Source organism: Balaenoptera acutorostrata, chromosome 11 (assembly GCF_949987535.1).
Source record: "Balaenoptera acutorostrata chromosome 11, mBalAcu1.1, whole genome shotgun sequence".
NCBI classification, from domain to species: domain Eukaryota; kingdom Metazoa; phylum Chordata; class Mammalia; order Artiodactyla; family Balaenopteridae; genus Balaenoptera; species Balaenoptera acutorostrata.
In genome coordinates, this window is record NC_080074.1 from 87,544,920 (window position 1) to 87,566,919 (window position 22,000).

The 22,000-nt window shown below is 34.9% G+C and overlaps 1 protein-coding gene across 6 annotated transcripts in view; it reads left to right on the forward strand.

Annotated features, from left to right (window-relative positions):
- Window positions 1-22,000, forward strand: part of SOX5 (SRY-box transcription factor 5) — a 389,242-nt gene that overhangs the window by 302,630 nt on the left and 64,612 nt on the right. For 4 of the 6 annotated variants that reach the window (XM_007194842.2, XM_007194844.2, XM_007194843.2 and 1 more), the window contains one exon: window positions 17,043-17,189. The exons of the other annotated variants lie outside the window; for them this stretch is intronic. In XM_007194842.2, coding sequence (XP_007194904.1) covers window positions 17,043-17,189 — 147 coding nt within the window. The remainder of the gene's footprint in view (window positions 1-17,042; window positions 17,190-22,000) is intronic. 6 annotated transcript variants of the gene reach the window in all.

A 22,000-nucleotide genomic window follows, 5' to 3' on the forward strand; every position in this document is an offset into this window, starting at 1 on the left:
GACAGCTGAAGCCAAGAGAAGCCAGCTGTCTTACGGTTCAATAGCTGTTCTTTCACGCCCTCCATTTTAATATGGCTTTCTGCTCTGTCTACTGTCCTTGAATCCAACATTTCTTAGTTCATACTCAAGAGAGAAAACATTTGGTTTTTTCTTTATATTAATTTCTCATCGTATTTTGTTGGAGTAATGGCTTAAGTATTTATTTTCTGCTTTTAAATTTATTTTTAAATTTTTGATTGTGACCCAAAACTTGCTAGTTTTTATTAATCTTACATATATTTATTTTTATTGTAGTAAAATATACATGGCATAAAATTTGCCATTTTAACCATTTTTAAGGGTACTGTTCCATGGCATTAAGTACATTCACGTGTTGTACTACCATCACCACTACTCATCTCCAGAACTACTTCATCATTTCAATCTGAAAGTCCATACCCATTAAACAGTAACTTCTGATTTTCCCATGCCCCTAGCCCCTGATATAACTAGTATTCTACTTTTTGTCTCTATGAATTATCTATTCAAGATACCTCATTATAAGTGGACTCCTACAATATTTGGCCTTTTGTGTCTGGATTATTCATTTAGCACAATGTCTTCAAGGTTCATCCATGTTGTAGCATGTGTCAGAATTTCCTTCCTTTTTAAAGCTGAATAATATTCTATTGTTTGTCAGTTCATCTGTTGGTACATATTTGGGCTATTTTTACCTTTTGTCTATTGTGAATAATGTTGCTGTGAACATGGGTATACAAGTATCTGTTCTAGTCCCTGCTTTCAAGTATTTTGGGTATATCCCCAGAAATAGGATTGCTGGATCATATCGTAATTCTGTGTTTAATTTTTTGAGGGACTGACATAATGTTTTCTAGAGACTTCACTGTTTTACATTTCTACCAGCAATGCACAAGGGTCCCAATTTCTCCACATCCTCGTGAACATTTGGTATTTTCTGTGTTTTTTGTTTGTTTGTTTTGATAATAGCCATCCTAATGGGTTTGAGGTGGTATTGCATTGTGATTTTGGTTTGCACTTCCCTAATGGGTAGTAATGTTGAGCATCTTTTCATGTGCTTTATTAGCCATTTCTATATCTTCTTTAGAGAAAGGAGAGTAAGATCCTTTTAATTGATTCCTGGATAATGTTTGCCTTTTCATTTTTCTCACTTTAGGTGGGCCTTTAATTAATATCTGTTGACTGAAAGAGAGATAAATGAACAAATGAGTAAAAGAATAAGTACTGTTTCCCATTATCATCCAGAGCATTTCAGTCTCAGTAACCACTAGATTTGCTACCTGGGGCAGGTTCCTTAACTTTGCTAGGCTACATTTTCATAATCTGTAAATGGGGATATTAATACCTGCCCCACTGGATTGTTATGCAGATTAAATGCTATGCAAAATACTTTTGAAACAGTGACATGTCAACATGAAATTAAAATTTGCTAATAAAAATGTTAATAATTATCTGTTTAAGTTTTATAATACTTAAATGCTGAGTGTTCCTTTGCTGTTCATATATTAGGAGTACCCGCTTAAAATAATATGAAAAATCTTTTTAAAGTGTAAGCTTCACAGGAACTAGCAGTATCTTTCAAGAGATATTTGTTGACTAAACTAAAGAATGATGAACGAATGCATATTTGCGCACACACATACACACACACACACAGTTTTAAGTTGCCTTTGACCAGTGTGGCTTTTCTCATTACTAACAGTGAATCCAAAATACTGTGTTGCCTCAAACTCTGTTGGATTGATATTTAAAAAACCTTTAAGTCTCTGGTGAAGTATTGAGTTAAAGGGAAAGAGTAAGAGTTGGGTTTTGTTTTGTTTTATTTTGATGTCTTAAAATAATAAATTATAGGTGATTTTATCTGAATTTTGTGTCTGACTTTTTTCTGATTAATTCTATTGCATTAGTAACACCATATCTCTTATTCTCTGTTGATAAAATAATAGTAATAATATTTACTAATTAAATTGATAAGGCTGTGATGTGGCGTTTATAGAGGGTTTTGTGAATCTTTCATTAAAGTTTGTGGAAAGTGTGATATACTAGAAAAGTACTGGATCAATGGTAAGTCAATTTGATGTTGATATACTTTAATGGGAAAATCTTCCCAATTATGTGAGAGGAAACACTAATGAAAAATATATGTTTCCTATACTAAACTATTTTCACTTTAAATCAGATTGACTTTATCTTCATTTTTTAAATCATCCTTTTAATTTTCAAGCTGGCTGAGATCTGAGGCTGGTGTTCACTTACTGATTTCAACTAAACATCGAAGTGTAGGATCAGAAGAGGAATAAAAGATGGTCCAGATAAAAAAGAGAAATGTTAGATTTTTTTAAAAAAGCTAATTTGTCACTTCATTCATTGAGTATGAACTGAATAGACTTCTAACCCTTAAAATACTTTTTTTTCCTCTTTTTATTGCCTGGAATCTTAAGAGCTTTATCATTTGCAGTCATAAAATGAAAATATACACCAAACCCTCAAAGGGCAAGTATGAAATTAAATTATATTTGGGCAGCTGTAACCTTTTAAAACGATCAGATTCCAGTTAATGTATTTCTTCCTGTTCCAAGTGCTGCCATGGTGTTTGATGGTGGGAAGCAGTCCAAAGGGCATTGGGAGATAATAAATTCACTGTAAATTTCACCCCAAGGCATGTCTCGATACACCAAGGCCTCCATTTAGCAAGGCTGACCTAAAACTCTTGTCACATCCAAAGGTCATTTAGGTTGGGGTTGGTGTGTCCCATCTATCTTTCCTTGATGTAAAGAGTGACAGTTGAAACAGGACTGAGCTCATAAACAGTCATCTGGATATGAAAAAGAAGCTAGCTTTGGAGTAGGTGGGGAAAGTGAAGAGAGAACTATCTTTTACAGTAGGACTGGCAAATACTGTGCTTTTTTGCAAAGTCAGTGAAGGGTCGACACGCTCTCGTAGCTGCTGTTTCAGAGCAGCCATTAATTTGAAAGGGGCATTACTGGATTTGGTTGATTTAGAATCAGGTGCTTTTTCTTCTTGCTTTATATTTGTTTCCCAAAGCCTAGGGTGATTTTTAGTAAGTATTTTTTAGAAGAATGTAATATTTCCAATCTCCTTTTACTTTAAAATAATATTCCTTCCCCCATTTAAATCTGTTCTCTTCAGTTAATTTACAAGAGGAATCAACACATGTGAACAAATTAGGAGAAAAATTGTTTTAAAGAAATGAAGCTTAATGTGGTACTGGAATATAGCAATTTTTTTCTATTGCCCACTTAATCATATACTTTTTTATTGTAAAATATGCAGAACAATAAAATTTATCATTTTAACCATTTTTAAGTATACAATTCAGTAACATTAAATTCCTTCACAGTGTTGTATACCCATCACCAATATTTATTTCCAGAACTTTTTAATCATCCCATGGAAACTCTGTACCCATTAAATAATAACTCCCCATTCCCCATTCCCCCCCACCTTGCCTCAGCCCCTGGTAACTTCTATTCCACTTTCTGTGTCTATGAATTTGCCTACTCTGTGTACCTCATATAAGTGAATCATACAATATTTGTCCTTTTGTCTGGCTGATTTCACTTAGTATAATGTTTTCAAGGCTCATCAATGTTGTAGCATGTATCTCTCAATCATTACTTTTAAGAATGACTTCAGTTCTTTCAAAGACAATATTTTAAAATGTTAAGAATCAGGGATATATAAATTACCAATTATAATAATCATAAGTAATATATAGTGTCATATGGAGAAATATTAGATAACTACTGGACAGATATAACAGAAGATTTAAGTCTTATAATTTTTCTTGGGGAAAAACATTAAAATTCTTTTCATTAAGGCAGAGATCTCTGTTCATTGATATGTTCTAAATGTCTAGAATTGTGCTTGGTGCATAATAGGTGCCCAAATAAATAAATATTGAATGAATCAATCAATTTAAGGAAGGAAAGCAGGAGTTACAACTGATTATTTCTGTGAACTACTTCAATGATATATGAGAAATATGGCCTGCACAATTGAAAAGGAAGCCTTTTGTGATCAGAGGAGCTAATGAAAGTCGAAATACACTCTAAATGCAAGGTGTATTTTTGTTATTTTAATTGATTTAAGAGTAATATGTGATTTGGGTAGTGCAAATAGTAGCCAATTTTAAATATGTTTTTCTTATATTTTTTAAATGGTCTAGAAAAATCAAGGAATTGAAGCAAAATACAGTTTTTAAAATATAATTAAATTCTTAGTATAAATTATACGGAAAAGAGCAAATATTTAAATAAGGATGAGACTCAAAATGTTGAAAATTTTATATCCAGATTTATTCTATAATTGATTTTGAATCAATTTTAAATCATGTAAAAAAAGTGATTAGGTCAACATCATTCTAGGTAAAAGTGGGTTATAGGTGAACCAAACCCTTCCAATCAGTTCTTCATATTATTGTATATCGAGACTAACCTTGTGGAAATGCAAATCTAGTTACATCATTCCTCTTTTTAAACTGTTCTAGCTTCCCCTCTACCTTTCCAAACACCTCTCACGTACACTGGAGCCTCACTGACCTTCTTCCAAGGCCCTGTATTTGTCTTGTTCTCTTCTACCACAAGGTTCGTCTGCCAATACTTCTTCCTGCTCCGTGTAGGTAGTTACATCGTCTCATCCTTCTGATTTCTAACTAATCGTATTTATAGGGAAGCCTTTCCTGGTCTGTCTGACCATATTATAGCTCTCTCTTAAATGTTTTCCCCAGCACCATGAGTTGAGAAGAAAACCAAACTGAGACAATATTTACTGGCAGTGACCAAGTGGAAGGAGGAAGATGAAAATGCTAGGAAAAATGTCCTCGAGTACTTCTCAATTCCTTCCTACCCTACATCTGCAGTAATGTAGTTACTATCAGAAGAGCCCAGTCTCTGTCAGAAGTACTATTAGAATTGCCCTCCCCAGGCTTGTTCATCTCTTTGCTCCAAAGCCCCAGACCCTACTACTATATCAGCATGACCGGAAAAGAGCTTCATAAGGCATAGAGGTTAAGAGTTATAAACTCTATTAAAAGACTTGGATTGTAACCTCAGCTTACCTGTGTGACTTCGGACAAATGACTTTTTCTTTCCCTGTGCTTTAGTGCCCTCCTCCACAAAATAATAATGTCTTTCCTAAGGTTGTTGAGAAGGTTCAGAGAGACATGGCCTGGGCCTGGCACACAGTAAGCTTCCTGTAAACTCTAGCTACTATGATTATTTTTGCTGCTGCTGTTATCGTTCTGTATCCAATTTCTCTTGAAACTGAGATTAATTCATCTTAATGTTATGTACTCAAATAACCAACACTAATTAATATGCAATATTTCCTTAATCTTAATGGTTTACAATGAAAGAAATGAAGGAAAACATAAGGGGGAAATCCATAGGAAGAAGTCTTTTTAAATTTAACCCATCGCATGTGCTGTCTATTAGTACTAGCAGTACAACAAAACAACTAAAGAAAAAAAAAATCTTTAATGGTTGTGGGCTTTCTTCAGGGAAAGTAGAGTTGTCGCTAGAGATTAAAGAAGTTTTTTACTCTTGAAGCCTTTAACCCCTGGTCTTGGAAACTATCTGACTCAGAGCTTAGGAAAAACCTTATTACCAGTGGCCAGCAGGTAGGGGAATACCAGTGGGGTAGAGGGAGGTAAATTCATCATGTAAAGTTGAAGTTTGGAAAGCACCTTCACACTGTAACATTGCTACGCATATGGTAAGTTTATATGGTATGTAATAGAAAAGAGAATTTTAAGGGATACTCAGACTTCTAACACTACTAGTTACTTAACCTCGGGCAACTTATGAGCTTTCACTTTCCCCATTGAACACACAGAATTGTTATGGTGATCCCCGAAATAGCATAAAGACTAATAGCAAAGTGGGTGGTACATCATAGTCACTGAGAAAATCATAGATATTGCACTTCCTCTCCCAAATATGCCAAGTATTTTTAAGCTTTCAGCGAGTATGCATTCTGGAAGTGAATCTGTTTTTTATAATATACAAAATAATATATATAGTCTGATGTAGCATGAACTAACACTCATTTTCTTTTTGTTTTGAGTTAAAATGCTCGCTGTTTTTAATGTTTTGATTACTATTATACACCCTCCCCCCCAACCTATGGGGATAACACGAACAATGATTTCACAATTATGAACTTAGCCAAAGATAAGTGCTTGCTTTAAAATTCTTTCTGATAATACTCAACTTTTCTATATTTAATGATGAACTCTTGGTAGCAAAAGATTTTTTTCCCCAGTAAACAAGCATTTCTGTGCTTATTGTTACTTTGAAAGGAATTTCAGCAGTGTTGTATTCCCATAAGTTAAACTAATTAAAGATAGGAGTAGAGTCACTGATCTAGAAACGATTTGAAGAGCTTTCCAGCCAGTGTCCTCCTTACCTTGCCAAATGGAGGTGTACTTACTGGTTGGTGACCTCAGGAATAGCTGCAGTGTTCATCCTCCCACAGTAATGAACAGCAAGTCTGGAGTGGCATAAAAAGGGTCAATCGAATAGGTCATACATCATATGGGGAGGCAGATGTTGGAACATATTATAATGGATTACTGTGCAGTATATGAAGATGGCTTGTGGAGTAGAAAAAACGAGGAAGGAGTGAGAAAGAGAGAGAGAAACTCTCAGTTGGTGTTTTCTTGCGTGACTTTTGCAGATATATCTGGTTCTTTAAGGAACTGCTTCAATTATAAAAGTCAAAATGTTTTTCTAGCTATTCAAGGTTTATTGGTGTGTAATAAAATGAAGAAAGCCTTTTAAAATCTATTTCATTGGAAGTGTTTCTTATTTATATGCTTCAGTATCTGCAGTGTGACAGAAACAGCGTGAGAGCATCATACCTGTGAAAAAGGTCTTCAGGTTTAAATAAGTTCAAATGTATTCTTTAATTTTTAGCAGGATGCCATCTTCACACCCTCTCAACACTACATCCCTCTTTGATAGCTCCGTATTCCAAGTATCACACTGAATGGGACTGAATTTGGAATAAAATAATAAAGATTGTCTATGTATTATTAATATTTGGTGATGGCAGCTTTACATAGATAATATAGCTTTTGTACATGTATTTACTATAGCTTTTTAATAGTAAAACCACACTATAGCCAGACATAATATTTTACTTTTGTATTGTAACTTTTCCAAGACATATCACCCAGGAGTGATGTATTTAAGGAGATGCGAGTCATAATAGCAGTAGTTTCTGCCTTGGAGACCCTAGCAGGCAGCCCCATATTTCCTCAGGCAGGTTTTCCAAGTGGCTCACCAGTTCTCTCTAAAGGCAAAACATTCCTTTCTGAAGTGGATGACAATTGTTTTCCCCTTGTGGCTTGTCTTCCTGCAATCCTGAACTCATCTCTGTATGTCCGCTGACCATCCAGCCTTTCGGAGACTTTATCCACTCAAGTCATTTCCTTGCTTAACCTGCCATTGAAACTCTTATATTCCAACAGCTCCAGATGGTTCATTTTTTAAATTATGCACCATTGATACACTATTAGTTATCCTTCATTCCCGCAAATCTGTACTGTCTGAATTTACTTACTCTTTTGGTTTGATACGTTTCTTTCTTTTCCTCAAGTTTCCTTAGGAATTGTGTCCAAATACACAAGATCCTGGATCGTCCACATTGTGTATACTTACTTGAACTTGCTTCTCCAAGCGACTCCAGTCCCTGCTATACCCAGACTATCACTCCCTTTGCTCCCTTGAGAATAACTCTTCAATTGCAACGCTGGACGGGAGATGAAGTATAAATGCCTCCCAAATTCCTCCGGCACCTGTGATTCTCCCAATCACTTTTTCCCATGGTCTTCGGGAGATCTGGGGAAGCAACAGGAGAAAAGCTTCACTCCCTCCAGACCCCACCCCACTTACATACCACCAAGGAGGGTAGAAGAGAGCTCTAACCATCTACTCCCTTCCCCAAGCCTTTCACCCTCAACACAGACTTGACAAAGAGTCTCAGTCTTTAGAGCTGCCTGTCAACTCTGTCTAGTCTCCGTTTCTTCCAGCAGTCCCCTTAGTGGTTAAAAAAAGTCATCGACTTTCAGAGCTCACTTTGATATGCTAGTGTTCCTTGATGGGTACAAAGGGTGCATGGTCCTTTATAATCGGTATTGTACTTCTCTACTAGGATTTTTGAAAATTAAAAAATTTTTAAATTATTGTGTAAGTATATAAAAATTATATAAGAGGAAAATATGTTTATTTCTGTTACTTATTATTGTCATTATATTGTTTATCATTATGGACCTTTGGATAAAAGCTATACACTGCTATTAAACTGGACCCTCACAGTCTCTCTGATAGGTTTTACTCTTTAAAATTGAATTCAGATGTCCAGAACTCTTACAACTCAACAATAAAATAACCCGATTTCTTAAAAGAGCAAAAGATCGGAATAGACATTTTACCAAAGAAGACATACAAATGGCTAGTAAGCACATGAAAAGATGCTCAATGTCATCAGTCATTAGGGAAATGCAAATTAAAACCACAATGAGATACCACTTCGCTTCTAGTAGAATAGTTATGATCGAAAGACAGACAATACCAAGTTATTAATGATAATACACTGCTAGTGGGAATGCAGAAAGGTTCAACCACTTTAGAAAGTCTGGCAGTTCCTTGAAAAAGTAAACATTAACTTACCATATGACCTAGCAAAATCCAGTCCTAGGAATTGGGCAGCCAAGAGAAATGAAAACACACAAAGACTTGTACTGGAACATTCATAACAGGACTATTCATAATAGCCTAAAATTGGAAACAAACAAAATGTCCATCAACTGGATAAATGGATAAACAAATATGGTATATCAATACAAATGAGTACCATTCAGCAATATAATGGAACAGACTACTTACACGTGCTACAACATGGAGGAACCTCAAAAACATGCTAAACAGAAGAAGCCAGATCTCTTTTTGTTCAGTCTCCTCCAGCCCTGCCCCAGTAGTGTTGACTGCAAAAGAAGATAGCCTCACATCTAACCTAGGGAAGTAGAAGGAGTGTGTACTTTTATTTTAAAAAGGGAAGAGGAAAGTTTCTCTTAAAAGTTCCCTCTATGGTATATAGGAAAACCTTAAATACTTAAATATATTTTGTTGGTGGATTTAAAAGTTAACTTTATGACTTTGCATGTTATGTTCACTTACCTGGAATATCTTTCCATTCCAACTTTCTCTTGCAACTTCCTTGAAGACGCCTATCTAGCAGGGCTGCAGCTGGGCCCCACCTTAGCAGCGCTTTAGAAGATAGTCACAGCCAAGAAAGGTATCCCATCTAGGGCAAAACCATTCATCTTCTCTTGAATGGAGCTGGGGGTAAGAAGAGCAGGCACGCAGGCTGTGGGCCTAGTCTTAAAACACCAAGGAGAGCAGGAATCGAAATTCACATCTGCCCTCCACATCATTTCTGTGTGTGGAGGGGAAAATATGCATAACATAGAATTTGCCATCTTAACCATTTTGAAATGTACAGTTCATTGGCATTAAGTACATTCACATTGTTGTACAACACATCATCAGCATCCATCTCCAGAACTTTTTCATCTTCCCAAATTGAAATTCTGTACCTATTAAGCAGTTACATCCCTTCCCGCCTCCCCACCCGACCCCCAGCTCCTGGGAACCACCGCTCTTTATGTCTCTATAAAAACGACTACTCTAGATGCATCATATAAGAGGGATCATACAATATTCGGTCTTTTATCATTGGCTTATTTCACTTAGCATAGTGTCTTCAAGGTTCATCCATGTAGTAGCATTTGTCAGAATTCCCTTACTTTTTAAGGCTGAATAATATTCCACTGTATGTATATGACACACTTTGCTTATCCATTCCCCCCTTGATGGACACTTGGATCTCTTCCACCTTTTGGCTACTGTGACTAATGCTGCTGTGAACATGGGTGTACAAATATCTGTTCCAGGCCCTGCTTTCAGTTATTTGGAATATATACCCAGAAGAGGGATTGTTGGATCATATGGTAATTCTGTTTCATTTTTTGAGGAATTGCCATAGTGTTTTCCAAAAGTAGTTACACCATTTTATATTCCCAGCAGAAAAGCTCAAAGGTTCCAATATCTCCACATCCTCACCAACATTTGTTATGTTCAGGTTTTTTGATAATAGCTGTCCTAACAGATTGTGAAGTGGTATCTCATTTTGGTATTCATTTGCACCCAGCTACTTTGAAGGTGTGTGTCCAGATGGCAAAATGAACCATATTTTATTAAACACATCATTAGCTAGATTTGTAAATTGTAAATTTTTGTATATTTGGCATGTGAGTTTCTATTTGCACTTTTGCCCTGGAATCCAACAAATTTAAGGCCTATTGTGTTTTTCATGCAATATGCTCGAATAACCTCAAAAAGAAGAGCTGACAGTATTAGAGCAAGAAGTCCATGTTTTAACTCAAGTTGCTCTGATAATTTTCTGTGAAGAAACATTATGAAAAATAATGTGCAAAGCAAATTTATTCACATTGAAACATGCTGATGTGTTTTGAAAGATTTTCTTCAGTACATTAGTTTCTCTTTAAACTCCACATTTAAGATACATTACGAAGCTGAAATTAAGCCATAAAGATAACACTTATGGAGCCTTGAAATTGCTTTCTGAATTTTTTTCTCACAAATGTTATTCCTTGTCCCTGCCCTTAAAAAAACAAACATGCTTTTCATATACATTGTATCTAACATAAATCTCTCAGGTTAGATTTAAGCTTTAGAAGTACACATTTATCAACTTTTAAAATCATAATAAGCCACAACACACACATTTTAAAATCTCTAATCCAAACAGTTAACACATTGTAGACATATTAACTTTTATTGCCAGATTTCAGTCACTACACTTAAAAAAAAATCACTTCCCATTTCTATACATATATTTGAACTTCAAGATGCTATTAACAAGGGAGTTTTTAGCTCTGTAACGTTCTTTTTGAAGATTTAGGTCTATATGTGTTTGCTTAGGTGAGAGTTTAGAAATGACTACTACTTATTTCTGAGAGCTTTCTTGATCACCACGTGTGATAAAGGACTTCTTCAACTTTCAGCCCTGTACCTCTTTAAATTCTTGGGATAGTTAAAACAACCTCATTGGTCTCATTTAATTAAATGTTAAAATATGTAAAATTCATTTACAGTTATAGTACACCTCTTTTTTCTCTCTCTTTATGTATCAGTGTTTGATATGAAATTTCATTTGGAAAAAATGATCCTACTTATAAAATAATTTTAAACAATTAACTTAGCAAAAACAATATTAAGCGGTTGTGCAGTGTGTTAGCACTCTTCACTCAGATCATGGAATCTTTTTTTTTTCCTTTTTCATTTTCACAACTGTTACTTCAACTCAAACTTTCATTCAAATTACTGCTGCTAAATTTTGATAACCTCATAACTGATATTACTCTTGTCTTTATCTTATCTTAACTAAAACAATATGTATGTTTTAGTTTAAAACATATGTATTGCTCTCAAACATTCAGTGGCTTTCTCTTGCCTACATATTAAATTTAAACTGTTTTGCTTATATTTCACGATTTTCTGTAAGTTGAACTTAGCCTGCACCCAGTACTGTTTTGTTCTTCCCAAGGTTTGCGCTCAGTTAGGTCACTGTCCTGTCTACCACCTACTCTCTCACCTACTGTTCCACACCATCCTGTCTATTCCCTTTGCAACAGCCGGGTCATTCCTGCTCCTGTGCCTGGCTTTAGACTGTGCTCCCTCCCTAGAATGCCACCTCTTTTATTCTGCTCAGCTTAGCTACACCTCTATAATGAAAGCATATCAGAATGCACTGATTCATTTCCTTTTTTGTCATGCCTTTAACAGTGGCATATAGTTACATACAGTACACTTATATTCTCAATATTTTATGTGCACCAGTGTTGACTTAGGGAGGAAACTATGTTTATGCATTTTCTGTAACCCCCACGGTACCTAGCACAGTCCAGAGTCTGTAGTAGGAGGTTAGCACGTAAATATTACCTAGTTCTTACTTGGTATAATTAATCCATTAATAATTATAACTGTTACTTATTGATCAAGTGAGTGTTTTATGCACAGTATGTGATGTATTTCTCACAGCAACCATGCAAGGTCAGTTTTATTTATCCCTGAATTTGCAGATTAAGGAATTGTGGTTCAGATTGGTCACCCAAGGTCACTAGCTCAGTGCTGGGGTTAGAATTGTGGTTTGCCTTCCTTTTTTTTTTTTTTTTTTTTTTTAATGCTATTCTTGTCTGCTTACATTCTTTTTTTTTTTTAATGTATGTATGTATGTATGTATGTATGGCTTTGTTGGGTCTTCGTTTCTGTGCGAGGGCTTTCTCTAGTTGTGGCAAGCGGGGGCCACTCTTCATCGCGGTGCGCGGGCCTCTCACTATCGCGGCCCCTCTCGTTGCCGAGCACAGGCTCCAGACGCGCAGGCTCAGTAATTGTGGCTCACGGGCCGAGTCGCTCCGCGGCATGTGGGATCTTCCCAGGCCAGGGCTCGAACCCGCGTCCCCTGCATTGGCAGGCAGATTCTCAACCACTGCGCCACCAGGGAAGCCCTGCCTTCCTTTTAACTGTCCCTCGAAAAGTAGAAATGGTCCTTGAAGGAGCTTAAAACACTGAAGAGACAAAGATGTAGTTTTATGGAACAGTTTGAGACAAAAGTGAGAGTTACTTATATGTATAGATAGATATATAGAAACATACTTATGAGCACATTAGCACCAAGACCCTAAGTAACCAATGAATAGATTCCAACCTAATTGTATGTGATTGTCTCCATTAAAAAAGAAGAAAAAATCATTTTCTGAAGTAGGTGTAGGGATTGGGGAAGGGAAAGGGAATGAGAATGCAATATTTTAAGTAATACAGAGAATAGAAAACCTAATGCTCTGTGGGGTTGGGGAGTTTTAGAGATCAAACCAAACCCCTAACATATCCGTTTCAAGATAAGGGTCAAATTATTCTTCAAGGTAAAAAAGTGTTATTCTGTTAGTCTGGTTAACATTATGCCCTGAGTGTTCTCCTTACTCTTCAGCTTTTTATGTTTAGGATCTCTCAACTTCTTTCTGATGTTAAGAACAACTTGACTGTTTTTTATAAAAGTACATTTATCATGATACACCTTATATTTAACTCCGGGTTTTCTCTACTATCCTTTAAAGAAAAATGTGAGCCAGGTTTTTGTTTAAACATTTTTATTTATATATAATTACAAGTGACTATAATTATATATGTACATAATATGTAAATGAGTTCTGTAGTTCACAGGATGCTTGTTACTTCAGGTGGCTTTCCAGTCCTCACAAATTTCATGCCCCTTCCCGCTCACCAAGGTCAGCCAGTGATTCTGAGATTATAGACCTCCCTCAGTACAGATACCTACATGATTCTTGATTCTGCTTTAAGAACATTTAATAAATGAAATAAAATACTAATCATCTCTAGACTTTCTTGTTTTTTTTTTTTTGGTTTTTTTTTTTTGTTTTTTTTTAATTTTATAGCTACTTTATTTATTTATTTATTTATTTTTGGCTGTGTTGGGTCTTCAGTTCGTGCGAGGGCTTTCTCCGGTTACGGCAAGCGGGGGCCACCCTTCATCGCGGTACGGGGACCGCTCTTCATCGCGGTGCGCGGGCCTTTCACTATCGCGGCCCCTCCCGTTGCGGGGCACAGGCTCCAGACGCGCAGGCTCAGCAGCTGTGGCTCACGGGCCCAGCCGCTCCGCGGCACGTGGGATCCTCCCAGACCAGGGCTCGAACCCGCGTCCCCTGCACTAGCAGGCAGACTCTCAACCACCGCGCCACCAGGGAAGCCCTAGACTTTCTTGTTTTAATATCAGTCAATACACATCTTAATGGATAGACAAATGGATTTAGTTTTTTGAAAGGTTGAATTAAAATAAGTCTCAGCAGCATTTAGTTTTTAAGTTGCCTACCCTTGATACATAACCATGTATGAAAACCACTGTCAGCTTCTTTAAATCTACTGAAAATTTGTTTTAACTTGTGAATGGCCAAATTAGGTCCCAGCAGTATTAAAATTTCTGGTTTATTTTACTTGTGCAGACCCAAAGTATGTTAGATTCTCTGAAACTTGAGGCCTTTTTATGCTTCTGTAATATGATGTAAATTTAAGGAACACATATATTTGACACAAATTAAAATATATTGAAAATAGATCTTTCCTACTTCCAAACCTTGGCAAACTAGGAAGATCAGATGTGTGTGGTGGGAAATGTAATGATCTGGAAATAGTGGAAAGTTAATCACAGTTGGGGAAAAGTAGGTCTATATATCGACCCTTTGCATAGAGAAAGCCAAATATGAGGAAGGGGATATGTGAGATTGGGGGGAATGAAGTGCTACTTAATGTTAGCCATACTGAATGAGTAATAAGATTATGACTTTTTCATCATTAATTACTTTAACTCTCTGTGTTTTGTAAAAATACCAGTTACTAGTATACTGTTCTAGTAAAAATATATATTTAAATGGACCCATGTATTTTCCAAATTTATCTTTTCTACTCAAAGGAATTTTTTAGGATAATTCAACTGAGGTAAACCTTAATTTCATATTTAAAAGGTTAAAACAATGCATTTATTTGAATGAAGGAAGAACATGTATGATTTTTTTCAATTCCAAGTATATACCATCTCCTACCTTTAAATTCATTAAAGTGTTTGGGAACATATTTATACTTCTATTTTTAATAGTAGTTCTAATACTTCTTTGGAAGTTGTGAATCTGTAGTGATTTATGTTTAAACATTTAATTACCTTTTATGAGTGGTCCATCTATTTAATTATCTAATTAATACAAATAGTCAATATTTTTTCAATATTTTGAAATAATTTTTTAATAATCAAATCAAATTTTGAATAACTATTTTGTTCACATTTTTCCTTTTAGCTACAGAGGTTAAAATATCCCATATCATCTTTAGTAATTATGGAACAATTTTATATTTTGTGTATACTAAACCAGAAATATGTGTTGTTACCTTCTAGGAATAATAGGCACTGGAATCATTTTTAAAGACAAGGATATAATATACAGTACAATGTGAAATTTATAATATGTGTAATATAGTTATCCAGCCAGTATTTTAAAATACATATATTTTAAAATTCAGTACACTGGAAAAAATTTTAATTTGCAAAGTGATATCCTGGGTTATTGGTTATTTTCTTAATGGCTTCATAAACAGTTCAGGATGATGATGGAAGAAATTACTTTGTGAATCACAGAATTTAAGACACAGGTTTTTAACCCAAGTGTGGGAAATGCGTCATTTCTGATACTTTGAAAATGGTACACTCCCACTCATCATATTTGACATCATATCCTTTTACTTTTTATGTAATCTATTAAAGACTTATGAATTAAATCTTATTCTTTCTGATTGACTGGGGTAAGAAATAACATAATTCTAATGCATGCAAAAAAAATTTGGGGGGTGGGACAGTCATTACTGATAGTATAAATATACTTCTCTGGTGTTTCTTTTGTCTGCAATGTATCTTGCATTAGTTGACATAAAACAATAAGCTATAATTTTAAAAATAATATTAATGTCCTGTTTTCATTTAGAACAAAGCATCTAGAAACTCTGAAAAATGTAAATGTATGTTTATATATGTATGTATATACATATATATGTATAAACATGTATATGTTTATAAATGTATGTATATAAATGCCAGTCTTCAGTCTTCATTATTTCATTTATAGAGAGACCCCACTTATCAGAGTCTCTGGCTTATCCTGAGCAGTTTCAGCCTTTGAAATTTCCCTTTCAGAGAAAAACCAAGATAATCCAGAGAACTATTTCACAGCACTTTTCCTTGGGAGCTTTTTTCTTTAACATCAGTCTTTTTATTATGGAAGTTCTAGCTTGTATAGTAAAAGCTATCCATGAAATCTTAAGACAAATGAGAAATAAGAAATTGGGTTGTATTTTAAATATATATACACACATATGTATATATATGTGTGTATATCTATACACTTATTTATTAATATTTGTATATGTATATATAAATAATTGCTTCTTCAATCAGATTTTCACAAACTGCTAAATGGAGATGAAAGAGTATTAATCTAAACATTTGATATGACTCTTTGAATCTAAAGCAACCTCCATGTTTTAAGATACTACATGATACGGCTATCATAATCAAGTAAAATTTTCCCTTATTATTAAATTGATTTGTTGAAGAATTCTTATTGGTCATTTAATAAGAATTACTATGTGATGGCTTAGTCGAAGAGTGTGTGATTTAGATAGTATTCCTTAAAACCCTAATCCTCAAGATTATCTCAAGTTTGTCTGTGTTTATATATCATGAAGTAAAGTGGCATTCTGGCAAGCATCCAGTTAACTTTTATCAACTGAGGTAGACTGACCCGATAATGTTCTTCAAATAGTCCCCTTCCATTCCCTCCCAGTGGCTTTTTTGTATTTCTACACAGCTAATAATCAGAAAAAATTGTTACAGGTGCCCTTTTCAGCAAGTCAAAGAAAGGAAATATACAGGGCTTGAACCCATATGGATAGTAAGAAAATTACTTGGTGTATGAAGTTTCATTCTTTTGTAACACACCGTGTAAATTTTTAAATGGTTAAAATAAAGGTATTAACCATATAGTGTGATATACTTTTCCTCCACTGATGTTGGCAAAGAGTAAATACAGATGACTGTTACTTGTTTTCAGTCCCTGTATATACTGACACTAAAATTCCTTATGTGTGGTATCTGTCATTTCTCCCCTGAGAAGTAAGGCATGAAAGTTGAGATGACAGTGTCTTTCTTTCAATATTCCAGGGCACAAACAAAAATACCCAATTGGAAAAATACCACATCTTATTACAGGTATTTTCTGGGAGGCGCATTTATTTTATTACTCAGTCCTTTTTTTTTCTCTCTCCCTCTCTCCCTCTCTCTCTCTCTTTCTTCTGTAGCAGTTATATGCTGCCCAGCTAGCCGCAATGCAGGTGTCTCCAGGAGGAAAGCTCCCAGGCATACCCCACGGCAACCTTGGTGCTGCTGTGTCTCCTACCAGCATTCACACAGACAAGAGCACAAACAGCCCACCACCCAAAAGCAAGGTACCCTTTTGAAGAAACTACATGTTTTGACATTTAGAGTGTCCTTTTCATTCAGTGAGATTTATTGAATATCTATTATGTGCCAGCAACTGGGCTAAACTCTAGATCTCCAAGGAAATAGTAGTCTAGTAGGATCAGTAAGGAAGGTGTCCCTATAAATTTGCATACATACCTTTAGTCACTCGTTTATTCAACAAACATGCATTTATAGTAGGAAATGTGAGTGACACAAATATTTGTAAGATAGGTGTGCTGTCATCAAGAATTTTACAGTCTTATAAAATAGATAGCCATCCTCTACGATACAAAGTCTTAGAAGGAGTTACAGATAAAGTGCATTGGAAGTTATTAGGACAAAGAGATTATTACCTTCAGTGAGAGATCTGGGAAAAGTTTCCCGAACGGGCAACTGAAATAGACCTTAATATATGAGTATGATTAGTGCATACAGAAAATGTTTTATATAAATATCAATAACTATTATTATGAGGTATAGTATAGACATAATTTTCGATGTATTATTCAGCCAATGAGATGATCATGTACAGATAGGAAGATAATACTAGTGTTGAAAGTAAGACTGTTTAGAAATAGTTTTGTTTTTAGAGCTAAGGAAACATTTCCTGAGAGAATGTAGAAAAGGATCAGGAGAGTTTCAGGTAATTTGTTTCTTGGCTCAGAAGAAGAGAGAAGCAGAAAAATTAATTTGAATTTCTTTGTGATTTTTAAGATCTTACCTAGATGATAGTATATGAATATATTAAACTTTCTGTGGAAAAAGTAAAAAGAGTAACCATAAAATAATTTTTCCTGACGTTAATCAGGGAAATAATCACATATTTTCTAACAATTAGAAAATATTAAGTAGAAAACTGATAACAGTTAATTTACCCCCAAAATAATACTGTTTTGTCTTTTGCTGAATTACCTAGAAAATTGATTCTGCTCTTCATTTCATGAATTCATGTTGAAATATCTAAAGAGTAATAGGCTAAGAGTAGTCACAACAGTTGAAAAAATACACAGAGAAAAAATTAGAAAGTATTGCAAAAGAAAAAAACAATCGAAGAATGTTTTTACTCCTTTCCTAGTGCCCTGGCAGGTGCTTTTCACAGTCAGTGTATTAATCCAGACTAGAAATTGGGAAGGAGAAGAGATGGGTTGGGAAAGTGTCCTCCAGCCTCCATCTCCCCAAAACCTCCAAGTCTGTTTTTATATAGTAAGAGATAAATACATTTGGAATTGTAAGTGAACCTGGACAAGGACCTTAGACCTCACCAGCAACATGTGCAAATATATAGTGCAAAACATTGTACTTACTACTGTGATATTAGGAAATATGCATAAGCCACTTTTAAGAGCTCTTTCTGCTGTGTAATGGACCTTGCATGTTCTGTGCTTGATGTATACCTAAGGCCTGGTCTGCTTTTCTTCATGATCACAGCAGAACATATGTTTTTAAAACTTGGTAATAATTATAACATTTATTAAATATAATTTAATTTTAAAGCAGTGAGGTTTTGGTGTCTCCATGGACCAGCAGTTTCACTGTATTGCGTGTACAGGCTAACACTGAGAAAAATAAATAGCTGTAACAGCACCGTCACTGTCACACACAAGTAACTCTGTGAGGTATCATTCTGGGTTTTTTCCCATGACTTATTAATGTGATTTCACATCATGTTTTATAATGATGCTTTACATTAAGACGTTTCATCTTATGATTTTATAGTATATAGTTCACTTGTAAAGGACTAATGGGTTTTTCCTGGTTCCTAGAATTACTTTTTATCATTAATATCGTCTCTCCAAATGACTTAACTCAAATAATCATGAAGCTTTTGATGTCAGTCAGCCTCATCCATTTACACATCTGTTTATTTGCTCATTCATTCATTCATCCATTCAAATGTTTATTGAGCACTTGCTACGATACTGTCTTAGGTAACCATGGCAAATGTAAAAGTGACTGAAAGTTGGCCAAGATTAGGACACTGCTTTATGAGCTATATGGTTCCAGACATTCATAGAACTCCACAGACTGGATGCAAAGATTGATTATTTCAGTAATGTTAGGACTCTGCCATATTCTATGGTTTTAAACACCTCCATTTGTTTAGTACTAGTAAAAAAGTGGATTGTGTTTCTATAAGCTATGATTATGCATAATTTAAAAAATATATTTATAGTTTATCGCTAAATTTCACTTTTGGAAAATTAGCCTTCATGAATTTTCTATCATATAAAGTTTAAGAAAACCATGGATGTTGTATTTTTTCCCACCTACTATTATTATAAAATACATAAAAAGTTTAACCCAGAATAAAGTGCCTCTTTTTAAGTAACAACCACGATTTAATAAAAATATGTCCTTTCTTTGCTCATTGCCCTCTAGCATACTGTCTACCACCATTCTTATTGCAGGAAAAGATGTCTTAAATGTGCTTGGTGTTTTAGCTAAGCAGTAAAGTTTACTGGGTTAAAAATAGCCAGACCAATAAATATTACTGTTGTCATTTTAATGAAGAACATAGCTAAAAAAAATACAAGCAACAATAAATAAAGAGGTCCCATTTCAATACATGAATTTAGTTTCTTAGAGGCTGGAATTGACATTTATACATGGTATAATAAACATTTTGCCTTCACAAAGCCATTTTAGTTATATATCATTGTTATCATTTATTATTATATATATATTTTGAAGCAATCAATTCTTAGTGTCCTGGGGGCATTTTCTGTGTGTTTTATTGGTGGATTTTCATGTCTGTCTTACTATACAATAGAATTATTTTATTTAGCTTTGTGTTATCTGCCTACCTACCTGGCATAAGCCAAACTGATGATTTATGTTGAAAGTACCTTTATTGTACTTTGAATAGAAAAATAGAATCATAAGCCACATCTAGGTGATGATGTAAGGAAAATGATCTTATTGACAGCTGTCAAAAATCAACCATGTTCTCTGGGTTTTCTTGCCTGCCCTTCTTCCTAGATTTGCCTTTGACTCACAACTCCAGAGAAGGACACAAACAAAACTTATTTGCAATTTGCAAAAAATGGAAGGGGGGAATCAAAGGGAAGGGGCTCCAAAAGACTGTAAAATTGTACAGCATGAGTCCTCTGATGCATGCTGTTTTCAATCTGCTGTGTGCCAGTTGGAGGCTTGAGGGGGTTGTGCGTGCGCTAGAAAGGATAATGCTGAGAAATGATAGAGTGGCTGTGACCTCCAAGCTCAGCCTGGAAATCCAAGACATTGATTTCACTTAGCATTCCTGCTGAGAAATCTGGCGGAGTTCAGTTGTAATAAAAGAACAAGATTCTGTTCTAATGGTAATGGCGTATGACAGACATATCACTTTGTCTGTCCTCAGCACCAGAGAGAAGAGAATTGGAGAAAGGTCACCTGATCTTCCCGTGGTGTTGTACGAGTGCTGTACTGAGCTTTGAACTGCCACTTAGGAACATAATTATTTATAATATTAAATGGCAAAGAAACCTTTAGAGGACTCACAGTGACCCTCTAAAAACTGCAGACAGGAAGTGTGTACCATAAACGTGAAAACACAAAAAGAAATCTGCTCTCTTCAAAATCTGCACTGGAGAACTTGGATAGCGTTGCTGGTTGAATTATATGTCTTTAAACTTACTGTTTTGAACGGTTTTCATTAATGCCTGACATATTGTCGTTGCTTAACTTTTCCTTAATTTTTATGCCTTGATTATATTATGCACAGAGACAAGAATTTTTTTTTATAATGTATTTTGCCAAAGGTTGAAAAATTAAGGCTATCAGCAGGTTTTAAAAATTTCTCAGGTTTTACATCTTTCTTAATACATGTACACTTGTCTCTTTAGCACTTATTTAATTTTTTCCCCTCTGGATCCTACTACAGGACTAATTTTTTTATATTTAGTTCTTCAGGGATATTCTCCTAGCTCATGCGTATCCTCACAGCTGAGTTTATAGCTAAATATTGATAAAAGAAAGAAAACTTTGAAAGTATGAAATCTTGAACTTATGTGTACAAGAGATCAAGTTTAAAGGAAATTTTAGAAATAATTCTATTTCTCATATTAAGGAAAATTATTTAAAGTATTGTTTAGCAGTATTGGTCCTTGCATCTCATAGACGATATTGCTGTTCTGAATCTGCTTATATTGCTTAACACATGTTTAAATTGATTTGTTTATAGTTTAGCATTCTGCCACAGAATGGACACAATTTATTCAGTGACTTTCATTTTTGCACCACATATTTCTTTATTTTAATGGTTTTCTGCATTGTTTGCTGCAATCTTTTAAAAAACCTAGATAGCCTTTCTTTTGTGATAGTAATTGATCTCTTGATAATATTTGTTTGGTAAGAATAAATTATTTCTTTTAAAAATAACAGAATCAATATCAGCCTTAAAATAGTTATCTTAGGAGGAGGAGTATTTTTACTTGGTTTCACATACAACTCACTCAATTGTTGGTAATGAATAAGCTTATAATTTCCATGTTGTCAGGAAATCCTCATATGTCATAGATGTGCTAACCATCTGAACTTCACATTTTAAGTGTTTTGCTATTGCAAAAGTAGCCAGCTCTTGGGGAAATTTTAAGTGCAACTTGTAAATACTATGAAACGTCTCTTGGTATTTGATGAAAACTTATATATGGCCTGCAGCTAACCAAGAGTAGTTAGATTGAAAAGCTGATGACAAGAGAGAATTCCTGGGTGCTTTTCTTTTAACCTTGCTCTGACCCTAGTCATACCCCTGGTCGCAGTTGTGTCTCTGTCAATGACAGGAGCACATAGATTGTCC